This window comes from Brachycentrus maculatus, unplaced genomic scaffold, assembly GCF_059751285.1.
Source record: "Brachycentrus maculatus isolate JH-2025_06_01 unplaced genomic scaffold, ASM5975128v1 h1tg000290l, whole genome shotgun sequence".
NCBI classification, from domain to species: Eukaryota; Metazoa; Arthropoda; class Insecta; order Trichoptera; family Brachycentridae; genus Brachycentrus; species Brachycentrus maculatus.
The window spans coordinates 90,417-108,742 of NW_028281041.1; the positions used below are offsets into that span (position 1 = coordinate 90,417).

The 18,326-nt window shown below is 30.2% G+C and overlaps 1 protein-coding gene across 4 annotated transcripts in view; it reads right to left on the minus strand.

Moving 5' to 3' along the window:
• LOC148305042 (matrix metalloproteinase-16-like) overlaps nt 1-18,326 on the minus strand; it is a 92,664-nt gene that overhangs the window by 25,630 nt on the left and 48,708 nt on the right. For all 4 annotated transcript variants that reach the window (XM_088267312.1, XM_088267315.1, XM_088267314.1 and 1 more), the window contains exons 2-3: nt 6,678-6,807; nt 4,806-4,913 (exon numbers count right to left, since the gene is read on the minus strand). In XM_088267312.1, coding sequence (XP_088123438.1) covers nt 4,806-4,913; nt 6,678-6,807 — 238 coding nt within the window. The remainder of the gene's footprint in view (nt 1-4,805; nt 4,914-6,677; nt 6,808-18,326) is intronic.

Sequence of the window (18,326 nt, forward strand, 5' to 3'; positions counted from 1 at the left end):
TGCAGTTTGCCTACAATTAGGCGCATTCATTGAAATTAATCTTACATACTATGTTTATTACATCGTGTAATAAATATTCAAATTCAATAAAAGCATTTAATAAAAAAGTACATTGGAAAAAATATTTTTATAAAAAAAAGACACTTAAAAGTACGGAGTTTTAAATGTTTTGAGAGTTTTAACTCTGAAGGTAGTTTTAATAGAATATGAAATATTAATATGTTAATATGTTAATATGTATTTTTTTTTAAATGTTCAAGTACTATCTTTCATCCGCCTCCGTAGTGTAATGGTCAGCATGCTCGGCTACCGTTCTGGAGGTCCCGGGTTCGATTCCCAGGGGGGTCAAATAAATACAAGTGATTTTTTCACTCTAATATTTATTCCATATTGTACCTGAAATGGAGGGCTGATCACCTTTCCTTCATGTGTTCACGATCAAGATAACACTGCGTTTGTATGATGCAGTGCCCTATGCACCATTGGGGTGCGGATAAGGGTTTGAATGAATGAACTATCTACCCTCTGATTGCAAACGGCTATATATGGTATCAAACGTTTTGATCAATATCACTAGTCTGTTTTTGGTTGGTTGGAAGATATTGCTTTTTAGCAATAAGCCCGCCATTGTACTTATTTATTTTCTGTACATGAAGTTTAAACAAATAAAATATAATATTTTAAGAGTGTAGCAATACTCTAGATTTAGATAAATTCACATGTTATTTTTTTTTTGAAAGGGAGACAAAAATAACATTTTAATTTTAGATACTTCTATTTTGGCCAGTTGATTATTGACATTAACAAACAAAAAAAAACATTAATTGATTCGGCAGTCATTTTGTGGTAGTATCAATCTATTTTTAATTCAAGTTTTACTTAATATATACCACTATTTCTGAAAAAAATATAAAAAAATAAAAATAAGAAATAGCTTCTACCCCCACTTTATCCGTCAACGTCCCAAGGCGACGATTCTGAAATATATTTTTTTTAACATCTCAACAAAGATGAAGAAGAATATATTAATAAAGATGAAGAAGAATATATGTCTGGACATTTAAAAACATAATATGAAAAATAACTCCTACAATTGGAGATAATCCAGATTTGTGAACAAGTACTTGGACACACTCAAAATGTTGTAACTCTTAAAAAGATTTTTTTATTGAAATGTTTTTTTTTTTCAAAATACATATTTAAATAATACAAAATATTTGGTAAATATACAAAACATTTCAAATATAACGTTTCCACCTATCTAATATAGTAGATACTTGTGTTTAGAGAGGGAGTTCGTTTTACAATTATTTTTATTTTTATAAACAAAGTCAATTAAAACAAAGTAAATTATATCTTAGAAAATAGACTAAGCTTCACATACGGTGTTTGAAAATGATGCGGAATGCATCGAAACACGTGTCACAATAGATTTTGAGAAAAAGTGGTATTTACCAAATAAAACTTAAATTAAAAATTCATATTTTTTTTTAAATTCAGATTTTATTTCAAGAATGATACTTACATAAGTATAAGTATAAATCCGTGACAAAAATGGTGTCTTTTTTTTAAAACCTTGTTTTAATCTAATGTATGTTTGATAAACTTATTAAGTTATATGTTTTTTTTCTTTATCAATATGTATTTGTTTAATAAATCCAATGTCACCGAAAAAGATGACTAAATTATGGTTATCGAGGAAACCACAAAGGTTAAAATAATATCAACTGCTAATGCGTAGAATAATAAAGGTGGCAAATACTGTAATATCGTATATGTGCAATTAGTTCTTTGTTGTAGAAGGCGTAAATTATCGATTAGATTAGATGCTCGTAATTCTTAGACAAATAAAGAAAATGAATGTCAGATTAAAAATAAAATACTATGTATATCGTCCGCCTCCGCAGTGTAATGGTCAGCACGCTCGTCTACCGTTCTGGAGGTCCCGGGTTCGATTCCCAGGGGGGGATCACATAAATATAAGTGATTTTTTCACTGTAATATTTATTCAATATTACCCTAGACTGGTACCTAAAACGGAGGGCTGATCACCTTTCCTTCGTGTGTAAACGATCGAGATAACACTGCGTTTATATGAAGCAGTACCCTATGCACCATTGGGGTGTGGATAAGGGTTTTATTATTATTATTTACTATGTATATCGTAGTTGTTTAGGAGAAAGTGACCAACTAACAAAATATAAAAAAAGTTCAGTAGGGTCATTTAAGTCACTTTTGTTTGACAAGAAAATAAACATCAATGCACTTTGTCATTTTTAACAAGTCAATATATTGTACTCTCAAGTTTAAAATCACTTTGGGATTTTTTTAGGGCAATATTAAGCTAGTAAGATATCAAATAGTCAACGATCACGTTTTTGTAAACAAATGCACTTGGTCACTTTCTCCTGTACGACTACGATATATTAATTACATTATGACTTTATTGATCTTTTCATATTACAGTGTTCTTTTGCGTCAATAAGAATTTCATTATCGCAACATAATTTTCTCTAAATCCAGGTAACACTTTACGTAATTAATTTTTTCTTCAAAGACCGTTTTTACATTGAAAAAATAAGTTTTATTGAAATAATTATACCATAATAATTGATATTTATATAACAAACAAAAACAGTTTAAATATGTAAGTGTGTAATTTCTTTATATTTTAGTATGCAGGGTATGAAAATGAGATGGACTGACAGCTGGGAATCGACATCGCAGGAGGCTAATGGCTAATTCTTCTCAAAAACAGGCCCGAAGGCCTACACCAAGAAGAAGAAGAAGAGGTAATAAAATACATACACCCTTCTTACAAAATTACCCATTCAAAATAGATGCATAACATCACAATTTAATATATGGAAGTTTGTTTTAAAAACGCGCGGAAATGAAGGTTTAATCTATATTTGTTTGGCGACAAAGGGACACTATTGACTGTTGATATGGAAATACGTAATAATAATTAATCATACCACTCACCAGGTACTTCCTTTAAAAATATACTTGATAATGAAACAACGATAAAAATATTTTTAAAAAAAACATGAGACCGCGTTTAAAAATCCAAATAAAAGAATAATAATTATCAACAATTATTAATTAATTATTCCATATTCTTCTTCATCTTTGATGAGATGTCACAAAATAATATGAAAATAACTCCTGTAATTGGAGATAATCCAGATTTTGTGAACAAGTATTTGGACACACTCAAAATGTTGTAAATAAATTATCTGGTCAAATTATAAGCTTAAAAAAAATAATAAAAATGAAAATGGTATTTTCTGGCGTTTCTCATGTGTGTGATTATAATCCAGGATTCGGACCTCACATACTAATATAAGAGTTTCTGCTTAGTAAAAAAGCTTCTTTACATCTCACCAATAGATGTCTCTAGTGAAGTTCTAGTGATTCAAGAACAAGGTTTCTAAATTGGTTCATATATATAGAACTTCCAAGAGTTTGAGTAGTGTGGTTGAATAATAATAATAATAATAATAATAATAATGGGTAGAATTGGTGAATGTTACACATGTGTAAAGTGGCCACTTAAACCAGCCGATGACGGTCGTCAGCCCCGTAAATGCCCAGACTTCCATATTCTTCTTCATCTTTGATGAGATGTCAAAAAATAATAATTATCAATATGAATCAAAATCTCTGCGAGGGAATTGTTAAATCCTGGAAAGCGCAACAGCTGCCATTTTTTATTTAAAATTGATGATAATAGATTTTGATATCAGGGAAACGTTGATACATTAAAAAAAATAAGTTAAAGAATAATTGGTATTCGTTTAATATCTAACACAATACGGGTATATCCATTTTAATTTATTTTATTTATTGTTTCGGCATTAACTTTGTGGTAAGACATGTTACGATGATCAAAGAAAACACTTGTTTTTTACCACTTGAGTTTTATTATAGACTACATGTTTCAGAAGTTAAACTTCCATCATTCAGGTCTGTATAATAACATAGTTACTATACAGACCTGAATCATGGAAGTTTAACTTCTGAAACATGTAGTCTATAATAAAACTCAAGTGGTAAAAAACAAGTGTTTTCTTTAATCATCATTTAAATTTAATTGAAATTCTATTACAATGATTCTATTACGATCGAGTAAAAATACCGTCCTCCCAATCTGCATAACCATTGGTAGGTTGAAATTTTAAGAATACAAGTTTTAGATGTTAATAAATGTATTTATTAAACAACAAAAATATACGAAGTTGAACAGAACCAAAGATCTTCAGACCTCTTCTGCTGTCTCCATCACACAAGCTTTCGATAGTCTGTATCCCACACATAGGAATATTGTCGTCGAATGTAACGAAATTGAGAAAATTTAAAAGAATGTAAAAAAAAACAGACAAATTATATCAAATTTGTAGCATAATTCAAACGATGAATGCGGTAAAATGGTGGATAGAAACGATCGATGCGATTTATTTTTGTATGAAATTCATTTGGGGTAGAAGAAATAAATGACACATCCGGGAAAACGATTATTCGAGGAACGATAGATAGAGGTTTCACTGTACCACTATTTTTTCATTTCAATCTATCATTTACATCCCTTTTGATACACTGTACATCATCATCATCAAACATTACAGCGTTTGATAATAATAAAGTAAACAATGAAATAATGAAAATATCGAAACTTGTAGCATACTAGATGTTAACGAATCAATGATAGTGGTAAATACCAAGCAAAAGTTTAATTATAAATTGGTTGGTATTACCAAAACGTGCCTACTAAATCAATGAAATATTCATGAAGCAATTATTACCTTGGAGTGCATATCGTTTGGATCTCGAGTTGGATCCGAAGCCAACCTTGTCCTTGACTCCGCATCTTGGCAAAGACATCAGATGTGTCGTTTCGGGATCAAGTTCCCCTGAAAAAAATCAAGTATAGTAAAAAAATTGTAAACATATCGCTTACTCCTTTCAAGAACGTCATAAATCAAAAATGGTCAATTTTCAGTTGTGCATGTTTACGGAATGCCCAGAAAATGTACTACATCCCAGCAAAAGAGGCATATTTTTAAATTAATATTTACCCACTACAGGGCAGAAAGTGTTGTTCTTGCATTTTTAAGAAAATGTATTGTTTTATTATTTTTTTAAATATACTAAATATTTTTCAAATGGAGAAAAAACATTCAGGTTTTACCTAAAAAGATCTGTTGCACAGTAAAAGGTTCAATAAGTGGCTTGATATTTAATTTTAATACATTGTTTTATATTTTAAAACTTTAAAAACGATCTCCTGAAAAATATATTTTTTTGATATATGACGTTGTTGAAAGGAGTGAGCGATATATTTTATAATAAAGCTTAGCGGATTTTTTTAATTACATAAATTGTGTACATTTATTTAAAGAACAATTATAAACTTATAGACCCATCAAGCCACCTTGTGTGTCTTGTCGGTGGAGTTCTTTTTACATACATTTTTAATGGTTTTTATCCATTTTAACCTAATATACACACAAAAAGAGAGAAAAAAATTAAAATATAATCTTTTTTACAATTTTCATAGAATTAACTCTTGAACATTTACCCATTCCTTTATTTTCCCTTTGTTCCATAAATTATTTTGACCTCTAACCTCCATCGGTAACAAATTAAAAATGTTCCGAACGATATATTGCAGTGTTCGACTCCCATATTTATTGTTAATTCTTGGGACTATCAAACCTTCGTTGTGGGTAAATCGTGTATCATGGTTGTGCACTAGTATTTTGCATATGTTTATCTTTTATACATTACAAAGGCAATATTTGAAAGGGTGTTTGTTTTATATTTCGTTTTATACTTTCATATCCTCAAGTAATGATATGCAAAGATGGATGCCTTCCAAAACGTGACCACTTACTATATTGTACACCTTTGAATTTTAAGACAAAAAGAAAATAAATGCTACGATCCAAACAAAGCGACCCAAATTCGAAGAATCCATTATTTTTTACATGTTACATATGGAAAAAAATAAAAGAAATATGATTCTAATAGCACAAGGAAAATATTGGTGTAAATAATAATCTTCGAACACAATTTTATCAAGTTCATTGTACCCAGAAAGCTTATTTGTTTAGTATTTATTTGGCAAAGACCAATCCAAAAAAACTTAATAAATTGTCGAACCCTTATCCGCAACCCAATGGTGCCTAGGGCACTGCATTATATAAACACAGTATTATCTTGATCGTTAAAACATGAAGGAAAGGTGATCAGCCCTCCACTTCAGGTACCAGTCCAGGGTAATTGAATAAATATTAGAGTGAAAAAAATTATAAATAAATTATCGGGCCACAGAAAAAAATTCTGTAACCTTTTAAAGGAAAAATAAAAAGACAAGGTTGTCATGGCTATCAAATAATAAGTATTAATAAAACAAAATATTTTTATGTAAAAAAAATTCAATTTAAAAAAAAACTTGACATTCACTTGAAAATGAATTCATTTTTTGCGAATTAGGCAAAATAATTGTCACAAAATTGATTGTTAACTGTTTTTTTTAAATATATACTACTTAGTACACTCAAAAAATGAGTGTTTGATTTAACATTTCATACATAAATTAAAATAGAGTTCTACAAATTAAACGCCAAATCTATAAAAAAAAACTCATTGTAAAAAGTTATATTTTGAAATACCTGTTGCGTTGAGTCCTGCAAAGCTTTGAAATTCATAAATGGCATTGGTCCACGTGGCTTCATCGATAATGGTTCCACTGGAAGGGTTTCGCACTGAAGGATTAAGGTAGCCGAACTGTGAGAGGTAAATCTGAAAAAAAATTAAAAAATACGTCAGAATTGTTATAACATCCGAATGTCCTAATCGAAAGCATGTAAAATTATTTGAATTTTCATTAAAAAACAAAATAAATTTTTACGGACTATGCAGCATCATTTTGAAAATACATCTACCATTTTAAAATAAGATATAACTCAATTTTAGAAAGTTATGAGACGTCATCACAAGACGTATTTAAATTATATTATTATTTTTTGACATCTCATCAAAGATGAAGAAGAATATGGAAGTCTGGGCATTTACGGGGCTTACGACCGTCATAGGCTGGTTTAAGTGATCACTTTACACACGTGTAACATTCACCAATTCTACCCATTATTGAATATATTATTATATATATAGAACTTCCAAGAATTTGAGTAGTGTGGTTGTCAATAATGGGTAGAATTGGTGAATGTTACACGTGTGTAAAGTGATCACTTAAACCAGCCTATGACGGTCGTAAGCCCCGTAAATGCCCAGACTTCCATATTCTTCTTCATCTTTGATGAGATGTCAAAAAATAATATGAAAATAACTAATGTAATTGGAGATAATCCAGATTTTATGAACAAGTATTTGGACACACTCAAAATGTTGTAAATTATATTACATTATTAAAAACACATAAGAGTAAAATTAGAGACAATTGTTTCGCCTTTGTGTTTTTAATAATAAAATACAATTAAGAAGACTGTAAAACTCAGTGTTTAAGTATTTTTTTTTAAATAAAAATATTGTGCATTTTGTTATTTACGAAAATACGTTAATTTCTTGATATTTCTGTGAACCTAAGCGGCTCATTGTTAGAAATAGAAACCGTAGAACGGGGGTAAAAAAAATAGACCTTTATTTGGTCTACAATAATCGACATGATTCATTGTTTCCCTGACAGGTGACACTTGTCACGATACGTTGATTATCGTAGACCAAATACAGATTTAAATCATTGTTTTGTACTGGGCTCAAGTAACACATCAAAGTTCAAGTAGCCCTGTTCTACGGTATCAAATTGTGGCAGAGTGGGTTCGAACCGAAAAACTCTGACTCGAGAGTCCGCGACACTAACCACGGGACCACAACCCGAGACTATTTATATTTACTATATTAATCAAATATGTGTTCCTATTACCAATGTCTTTATATTAATAATAAGCAGGTGTCAATGTAACATCACACATGTGAGTTATGTCACATTTCCAAGAAAATGTCAGCAAGTCAATGCACCAACAATTTTCATTAATATTTACAATTTCCGGTAGTTATAATGGATTGTAGAATTCCCACCTCACACCTATGTACACTCATTAATTAGTTCTATGAAACCTCTTATCATGCGTAAAAGTACATATTTACACATAAACAAAAGATAATTTAATAATCTCTTGTGTAATACAAAATAAAGTTAATGTAAATTTTGTGACTGTTTTTTTGCTGTCGGAAAACTAAAAATCAGTTACAAAATAGTAGGTTGATATAGGCGATCATTTAAGAACCTAAACGACTTCTTAGTTTTACTAAATTTAGATTTCTCAAAAATAATCTGTGCACAAATTTGATAGCGAATCGCTTATTTTTAGCATCTAATGTATTTCTTGAATGTTTTAGGCAGATACTTTGTGGCACATTTTATAAACTTTATAAAATTAAACAACTTTGTTTTAACCACTTTTTATTGGTACACTTTTTTCCCACCGGTTTCAACAAGAACCTTGTCATCGTCAGGGTTTATGTGCTAATTCTAAAACATTGAAATACTCATAGTTAGGTTATAGATAATTCTAGTGTATTAGATAATTTGATATTTAAAAAAATCGCTGTAAAGTAAAATAAATTGAGAAAAAGTAAAGAATCCTTTTTAGGTAACCGAAAAAGTAACAGTTCTACATTATATACGATTTATTATTTAAAGGGTATTTTTATAAAAGGAGAGATAAGGTCCCTAATAAATTCCTAATTAATTAATTATTCATTTCCAATTATGGGGGTTGCACCTTTATGACGTTCATTAATTATTTTTTGTTGATATTTATTTTAGTATTGGATATTAAGATAACTTGCGTTCTTAATTGCTCTTAATAAAATTGAAGGTATGAGAAAGAGATTATTTAAAATTCAATTAAATGTATGCTGCGTATACATTTTGCAAAAAAATGTATCGGCGATTCGATTATCGATAATTAGACGAGAATTGAGAGTAAAATTTGAAGAACGCGACACGTTTATTAGGCACATTTTGTTACATGAGAGAGAAGAAATTTAGGACGTAGAGAGAAGAAAGGGAAACATTCCGACGTCACAGGAGTGGACCAAAGGAGCGAGGTATATACATATAACAGTACAAAGTATAGAATAATACTTTTTTTTAGAATATAATCGTATATTGGAAAAATATTTTTTTAATTTTTTAAAGAATTTAGCTTTCAATAACTCTTTTCTTTTCAGAATAACATTTTTTTGGGAATTGCATTTATTATTTACCTTGCTTATTTTGTACAAGGTTTATAGATCATTTAGTGGATTTTTGTTTCTTTTAGCTATTTCAATATGTTTTTATTTGAATCTGTGTTGGCAACAGGAGGGATAATCTAGTGTGGGCCAATCAGGAACTTCTCAGTATTTGCTCATTGCTGTGAGGAAACCACGTTGCAGGAGAAGGTGGACTGTTGACTGTCATCAGCAGACCTTCCGTTCCCAGAATCACATATTTATTTCGAGGAAAAACTTATTATTATAAAACAAAAAATGGTGTTTTTCAAAAAATTCAATTACGTCAAATATTACCTGGGTCAAATGAAAATTACGATAAGTTGCGATTTACGTATATTGGGCCTTAAGGGCGTTAATGCCATAACTAGGCGAAACAATCGTCACATGTTTTTTTTTTTAAATAAAATACAAATTAGTGGACTCGATAAATCTGTGTTTGATTTAAAAATTAATACAAAAACTTGATCTTTATTTTTTAAGAAGTTTATTTTCTATCACTTAAACACGCCTTTTTTCATCTTTATTTGTGATGAATTCTGCATTATTGTGACATTCGCGAACTTGGTATTCAAATTGGCCTCTAAATTTACTTAGGTGGCGCTCTTGTCGGCTACAGTCATGATTCATATAAAGTGACTCAGAACGGTCATTACGGAAATTCTTTGAACACATGCATCTCCCTTCTCTTCCCACTGTATCATTCATAATCACAATGAGTTAATTTTGACTCATTGCACAAAATAAACCATCTGTTACTTACTCACAGTAAAACCTCGATATAACGAATCTCTATTTAACGGGATATAACGGACAAAAATCCCGTAAAAAAACCTTATATTAGTATTCATTCATTCATTCAAACCCTTATCCGCACCCCAATGGTGCATAGGGCACTACATCATATAAATGCTGTGTTATCTTGATCGTTAACATACGAAGGAAAGGTCTTCAGCCCTCCGCTTCAGGTCCAGTCCAGGGTAATATTGAATAAATATTAGAGTGAAAATATCACTTTAATTTATTTAACCCCCCCTTGGGAATCGAACCCGAAACCTCCAGAACGGTAGCCGAGCCTGCTGACCATAACACTACGGAGGCGGACAATATTTATTCCATACAACCCTGGACTGGTACCTGAAGCGGAGGGCTAATCACCTTTCCTCATGTGTTTATCATCAAGATAACACTGTGTTTATATGATGCAGTGCCCTATGCACCATTGGGGTGCGGATAAGGGTTTGAATGAATGTTAAAAGTAGAAATATCTAGCAAAAAATTTTATTTTATTTTTACTAACTATATTAAATAAATAAAAACCAATGACAAAAGCATTGTACTTAATTGTGATCGTCGCAGCGTTTTGTCATATTATTATGTTTGACTAATCCGCAGGAATTTCGCCATATTGCGACCGCACAATAGTTTAGTTCATTACCATTATTTGTTCAATTTGCACAATGAGTAATTACAATTCATCTCACACATCCAATTCGCATGATTAAATGCACTGCCCAAGGTTCGATGCTCGGGAGACAACACTTGTATCACTATACACGTGTTTGTAAACACCCTGTATGTGTAAATATAACTAACTGACAATTGTAAACAATATAACTAACTAACCGTCCTTTGCTCATACTATCGAAAGACACTCCTTGTTCTTCCTGTCAACATATCCAAGGTATGAAATAATTATATTATTTCGAGAAATAAAAATACTTTGTGTTCTGATCCACACACATTTTTATTAACCAACTAGTTTCGGCAACAACCTGTTGCCCTCTTCAGGGTTTCATTTATTACTATTTCAATATGATCACAAAGTTAATGCTTTCAATATTTAAAACATATGAAATAATTATTTTCTGCAAATTGTGCAAGTCTACTATATTTTTTTTAACCTAGCTTTTTTTAAACCTTTAAGTAAAACAGACTAAATAACTAAATAGTTAGAGAGAATAGAACGCCACACAATACGCCTTTGCAAACAATCTTCGCCTCTTTAATATTCATGCATCCCCGAGTACAGACCCGCCGATTATTCTTCTGACCTGACCACTTTCAAGTGTCTGAAATACTTGATCGTACCAAGTCTTCTTCAGCTTCTTTTTCGAACTACATTCGCCTCATAAATTTGTTTAACTGTTCTTTCTTTACTCATTCGATTCATGTGTCCAAACCAACCCCTTTCTTAATTTTATCGATAATGCATATCTCAGCCTTGCACCATTTCCTTATATCACTATTCGAACATCTATCATATCGCTCACTCCTTTCAAGAACGTCATAAATAAATAAATCTTCAATTTCCAGTTGTTCATGTTTTCTGAATGCCCAGAAAATGTACTATATCCTAGCAAAAGCGGCATATTTTTAACTTAACATTTACCCGCTACAGGGCAGAAAGTGTTGTTTTTGCATTTTGAAGAAAAGGTATTGTTTAAGTATTTTTTGAAATATACTAAATATTTTTCAAATGGAGAAAAAACATTCAGGTTTTACCTAAAAAGATCTGTTGCACAGAAAAAAGTTCTATAAGTGGCTTGATATTCATTTTTAATACATTGTATTATGTTGCTAAACTTTAAAAACGTTCCACTGAATAATCAAGTTTTTTATTTATGACGTTCTTGAAAGGAGTGAGCGATATAATACATAATTTTTTGTACAAATTATTAGTAACTCATATAATTTTGGTTGGAGATATATTCAAAAGTATAAAAAATAAATACTCAAAACATTGAGGAATAATACTTTTTCTTGCCCCCACAGCGGCGGCACTCGAATAATAAGGCAAACTACGCATGTCGCCTCTATGGCGGCGCTCGAGAGCATAGAGTTAAAATCTATGGTGACAAAACGATTCACAACGCATCGAACATTATAGATTTGAAGAAACACTGGTATTTACGAAGTAAAACTTGAATTAATTTATATTTTATCTAATACTATGAACTGTGAACTGCTTATCTTTTGTATGACAAATTCAAATAACAATTCGTTCGCATTTCTAGATAATCCTTTAGGAATTTGATGTAAACCTATTTTAAGTTTCTTGAGATCATGGGTGTGAGTCAGTGGTACGCGAAATTGTTTCTGCGAATCTCTTGACTGGGCCTTAACCGTTACTATCAGTGGAAGATTACTTAATTGAGACATAAAACGATTCTGACTCACAATGAAGTTATCCTGTTGACTACTGTTCTGGGTAGAGCATGGATTCATTTATAGATATAATCTAATCGCTCGTTCTCCACTTAATATATTAAACAGATAATAGCATAAATAATAAAATAATAACTACATTTTTGGAGGTCGCACCAAAAAAATCAAATATTGCAAAAAAATCCTTAAAATGCAAATCTGTTCTGTTAACTGTATACTATCGAAATCTTAATTAAAGTTGCGACAAAACGTGACCAATCCTGTTTTAAAGAAATAAGAAATCATTAAATCGCACCATGTATGAGGAGATGTATGAACGTGGAAGAGGCGAAGAATGTTTGCAAGGACAGAGTGGTGTGGCGCTGTATTCTCTCTGCCTACCCCTGTGGGCGTGAAGCGGCGTGATGGTTAGTTAGTTTTTAAATCGCACCAAAGCGTAACAATTTTACAAGCTAGAATTCCTTATACCTTAAAATCATTTATAATGGAACGTTATGGTGAGGACCTCCACATATACAACATACAGTTCACAACATTTTGAGAGTGTCCAAATACTCATATATCGTCACGTATCATATAACAACGTCATATATCAAAAATCGTCAATATTCAGATGAACATGTTTTCAGAATGCCCAGAAAATGTACTATATCCCAGCAAAAGCGGCATATTTTTAACCTAAAATTTACTCGCTACAGGGCATAAAGTGTTGTTTTTGCATTTTGAAGAAAAGGTATTGTTTGATATTTTTTTTAACTATACTTACTAAATATTTTTCAAATGGTGAAAAAACCTTCAGGTTTTACCTAAAAAGATCTGTTGCACATTAAAAAGTTCAATAAGTAGCTTGATATTTATTTTTAATACTTTTGATATATGACGTTGTTGAAAGGAGTGAGCGAAATCAGGGTTTCCTCTACGTAGAAGCTATTTAAAAAAAAATCTTTGACATCACTTTCATAAAAGTGGTATTACACAAAGTAAACAATGGATGATAAGGAGAGCGTTTTATTACCATACCACAAAGTTATCAATGGCTTTAATATACAAAAAAATAATCTTTGTCCATTTTATTACATATTGATATGACGCATGAAACGCATTGTCTTTCAGCCAAGTGTCTCGTAGCTGAACATACTATATAAATTCGAAGGTTAATCGTGGAAGCCACGTTTTAATTGGCCGCTTCCGCGAGCGATTACCGCTTCGATTATCAATCTCCGAACGGTAACGGAAGCTTCCTGACGACCAGGAGGAACGTCACGGCGAGTGGAAGTGGTGGCGATGACAGCGAAAGCGTCGCGAGGCCAGGGGTGTCATTAGCGCGCGGTGACATTCAACGCGCGCTGCGGCCCATCAGCATGCGCGGTGCGTATACAAGTACCTACATACTAGCACCCCGCGCCGGACCTGCCTTGCATGGACATGGACGCTTGTCGTATGCGTGACGCGGGCCCGGATCAGTCATTGCGTTTACATTTTAATTTATTTTTAATTGTATTTAACTTTATTGGCTATGATATTTTGAAAATCGGAGAAAAGTGTATTTAGAATTTAATTGCTTTTAGTACATTTAAAGAACTATTTTGTGGTAAGTAATAATAAAAGAGTCTTAGAAAAAATCAAAGAAAACATCACAATAAAAATAGAAACGATCACAAATACAGTGCCCTATGCACCATTGGGTGTGGATAAGGGTTACAAGAAGGATATTTATATATATATATATATATATATATATATATATATATATATATATATATATATATATATATATATATATATATATATATATATATATATATATATATATATATATACAAGAAGGTTACAAGAAGGATATTTATATATATATATATATATATATATATATATATATATATATATATATATATATATATATATATATATATATATCGAAATGCCCAGAAAATGTACTATATCCCAGCAAATGAGGCATATTTTTGACTAAATATTTACCCGCTACAGGGCAGAAAGTATTGTTTTTGCATTTCGAAGAAAAGGTATAATATTTTTTTTTTAGGTTTTAGCTAAAAAGATCTGTTGCACAGTAAAAAGTTTAGAAAGTGGCTTGATATTTATTTTTAAAACATTGTTTAATATTTTTTAAACTTTAAAAATGTTCTTCTGAAAAATCAAGTTTTTTGATTTATGACGTTCTTGAAAGGAATGAGCGATATGGGTATTGTTATTAAAATTTAACACAAGGAATAATGGCTCACAAAATCGTATCGGCGTTGTGCGGCGAGGGTTCTTTTTTATTCCATTAGTCATATAAAAAAATATTTACTCAAAAGATTGAAGGAATAACTCACTTTAATGGGCGAGTACATTAAAAAGTTAACGATCTGAAAATCAAACATGGTCGAACTCAATGACCCGCACACATCAAATTAAAATGCACAAGAAACCTTTTAAGATGGCCGCTCTGTTTTATTTTTTAATCACTTAATATCTCGTAGTTCATTGATTAATTTTCGTTCTTGCGAATCGGAGACAAGGAACCATTCATAAATGAAAAGTGTTATTCATAAAGATCTTCTTATAAACATTTTGTATGCAATTAATGTAAAAATGCAACAATTAATCATTCGGCGTCAAAACTTACCATTTATTTAAAAAAAAAGTGAAACAGTGTTTTTTACAATTTTTAATTATTGGTTATATATTTAGTTATCTTGAATTAAAGACCATTAACCTGTTTCGCTATCCGCTAGTCTTAGGCTAATGGTAAAAATTTGTGCGAAATTAATGTATCTACCATTTTTGTCATCAATATACACACACACGCATATATGTATATATATATATATATATATATATATATATATATATATATATATATATATATATATAAATATATATATATATATATATATATATATATATATATATATATATATATATATATATATATATATATATATATATATATATATATATATATATATATATATATATATATATATATATATATATATATATACATATATATATATATATATATATATATATATATATATATATATATATATATATATATATATATATATATATATATATATATATATATATATATATATATATAAATATTAAGTAGAGTTTCAATAAAGCCAGATACTCGTTCGGTTCTGGACTCCTAGTTAAAAAACGCATTTTAAATGATGCCGGAATATTCGGATCGATCAAGATTGCGGTTTTATTTCGAGGTTTGATTTTTCTACGAATAGTCTTATAAATGTGGGACGAAACAATCCATTGTCGTGACTGTAATGTGTAAATGAGGCATAGAATAACAAGGAAAACAATAAATATGTCAATTTAAACGTAAAAACCGATCGAACAGAATCAAACGGGAAATTAAATTCTGGAAATAAATTAAATTTGCAACTTTACACTGAAATCGGACAAAGCAATATATTTTTTTTTAAAAACTATCATAATATTTTACCGTTCTGGAGGTCCCGGGTGCGATTCCCAGGGGGGGTCAAATAAATGTGAGTGATTTTTTCACTCTAATATTTATTCAATACTACCCTGGACTGGTGCCTGAAGCGGAGTGCTGATCACCTTTGCTTTGCTTGTTAACGATCAAGATAACACTGCGTTAATTTAATGCAGTGTCCTATGTACCATAGGGGTGCGGATAAGGGTTTGAATGAATAATAAGATTTTAATAGGTTTGCATACTAACAAAGATGTACTATACATATTATCAAGCATAATAAAATTCTTTCATTAACTGATTCGTCAGTCACTTTGTGTTAAAATCAATCCATTTTCAATTATAGTTTTACTTGGTAAATACCAATATTTATTTAAATCTACTGCAACACGTGTTTCGATGCATACGGTGCTGGAAAATGATGCGGAATGCATCGAAACACGTGTCGCAGTAGATTTTAAGAAATAGTCATATTACATACTAAGTTAAACTTTAATTAAAAATAATAAAATTCATTCGTTTAAATTATACTGCTACAAATGCGCATCATACCACAAACACATATCGTTCAAGATTTAAAATTCATGAATTTAAAATTATCGTGATAATTACACATAGCGACTTATATGACTAGCTTTTAATTGACAATTATACATATATACAATATAATATATATATATATATATATATATATATATATATATATATATATATATATATATATATATATATATATATATATATATATATATATATATATATATATATATATATATATATATATATATATATATATATGTATATATATATATATATATATATATTATTTATATTACATTATAAATTATTAAAATAATATGGCAAAAAAAATATCGTATTTGATATGATAATAATACCTTCATCCATCTGTTAACATTGAAAGAATGTAAACAAAGAAATGTCAATAACAAATATCTAAATTAAAACACATTAACAATGTTTTTTGTTCAATTGTACAATGAATTCGTTACATACAAAGAAAGACGAGCGAGATAAGACGATTATTGTTTTAATTTTAATGACATTTGCCTCACACATTTTATAGTGATCTGCGAAATGGAGATGCCTGTTTTCAAGAAGAAAAAAAAGACCGAGGAAAACTTGGCATGATCAGGTATGTCAAATGCTTAAAAGCGGTCAGGTCAGGAGTCGAAATAATCGGCGGGTATGTAAGAGATACACGAATGTAGACGAGCGAAAATTGCATGCAAAGACAGAGTGCTGTGGCGTTCTATTCTCTCTCCATATCCCTGTGGGGAAATGGCGTGACGGTTAGTTTACCTTATCATTAAATATCAAAAAATCGTACTAGCGTCGCTAGCCTCTCTCTTTTTATATTATTTTTGACATCTCATCAAAGATGAAGAAGAATATGGATGTCTGGGCATTTACGGGACTGACAACCGTCATAGGCTGGTTTAAGTGATCACTTTACACACGTGTAACATTCACCAATTCTACCCATTATTGACAACCAAACTGCTCAAATTATCGGAAGGTCTATATATATATATATATATATATATATATATATGAACAAATTTTGAAACATTGTTCTTGAATCACTAGAACTTCACTAAAGACATCTATAGGTGAGATGAAAAGAAGCTTTTTATTGAGCATGATCTGTCTTTTTAACTTAGCACAAATTAGCGTGGTCTGTATAATATGGTTTAAGGTTACGTCAGTAAGTTACATTTTAGATTTTGAACAAACAAAAATTAACATTTTTGTTCAAATGTAATCATCATTTTATTCTCTTTTTTAATCGCCACACGTATCAAATGACACATTTCCCATTGATGACAGGACAAACACATATCGCTCACTCCTTTCAAGAACGTCATAAATCAAAAAACTAGATTTTTCAGTAGAACGTTTTTTAAGTTTTGAAATATAATACAATGGAATAAAAATAAATATCAAGCCACTTACTGAACTTTTTACTGTGCAACAGATCTTTTTAGGTAAAACCTGAAGTTTTTTTTCCATTTGAGAAATATTTAGTATATTTAAAAAAAAAAAAATACCTTTTCTTCAAAATGCAAAAACAACACTTTCTGCCCTGTAGCGGGTAAATATTATGTTAAAAATATGCCGCTTTTGCTGGGATATAGTACATTTTCTGGGCGTTCCGAAAACATGCACAATTGAAAATTTACGATTTTTGGTTTATGACGTTCTTGAAAGGAGTGAGCGATATGTTTAATACATCGGATCTTTATTCTATTATATTTATACAATATAGTAAACGCTCAATTGACAGGTTGTTATTTATCGTATCATTGTGTTCAATAATTATCAATCCATATAAATAAATCACCGTGAAAAAAATTTACAATTGCGTGTA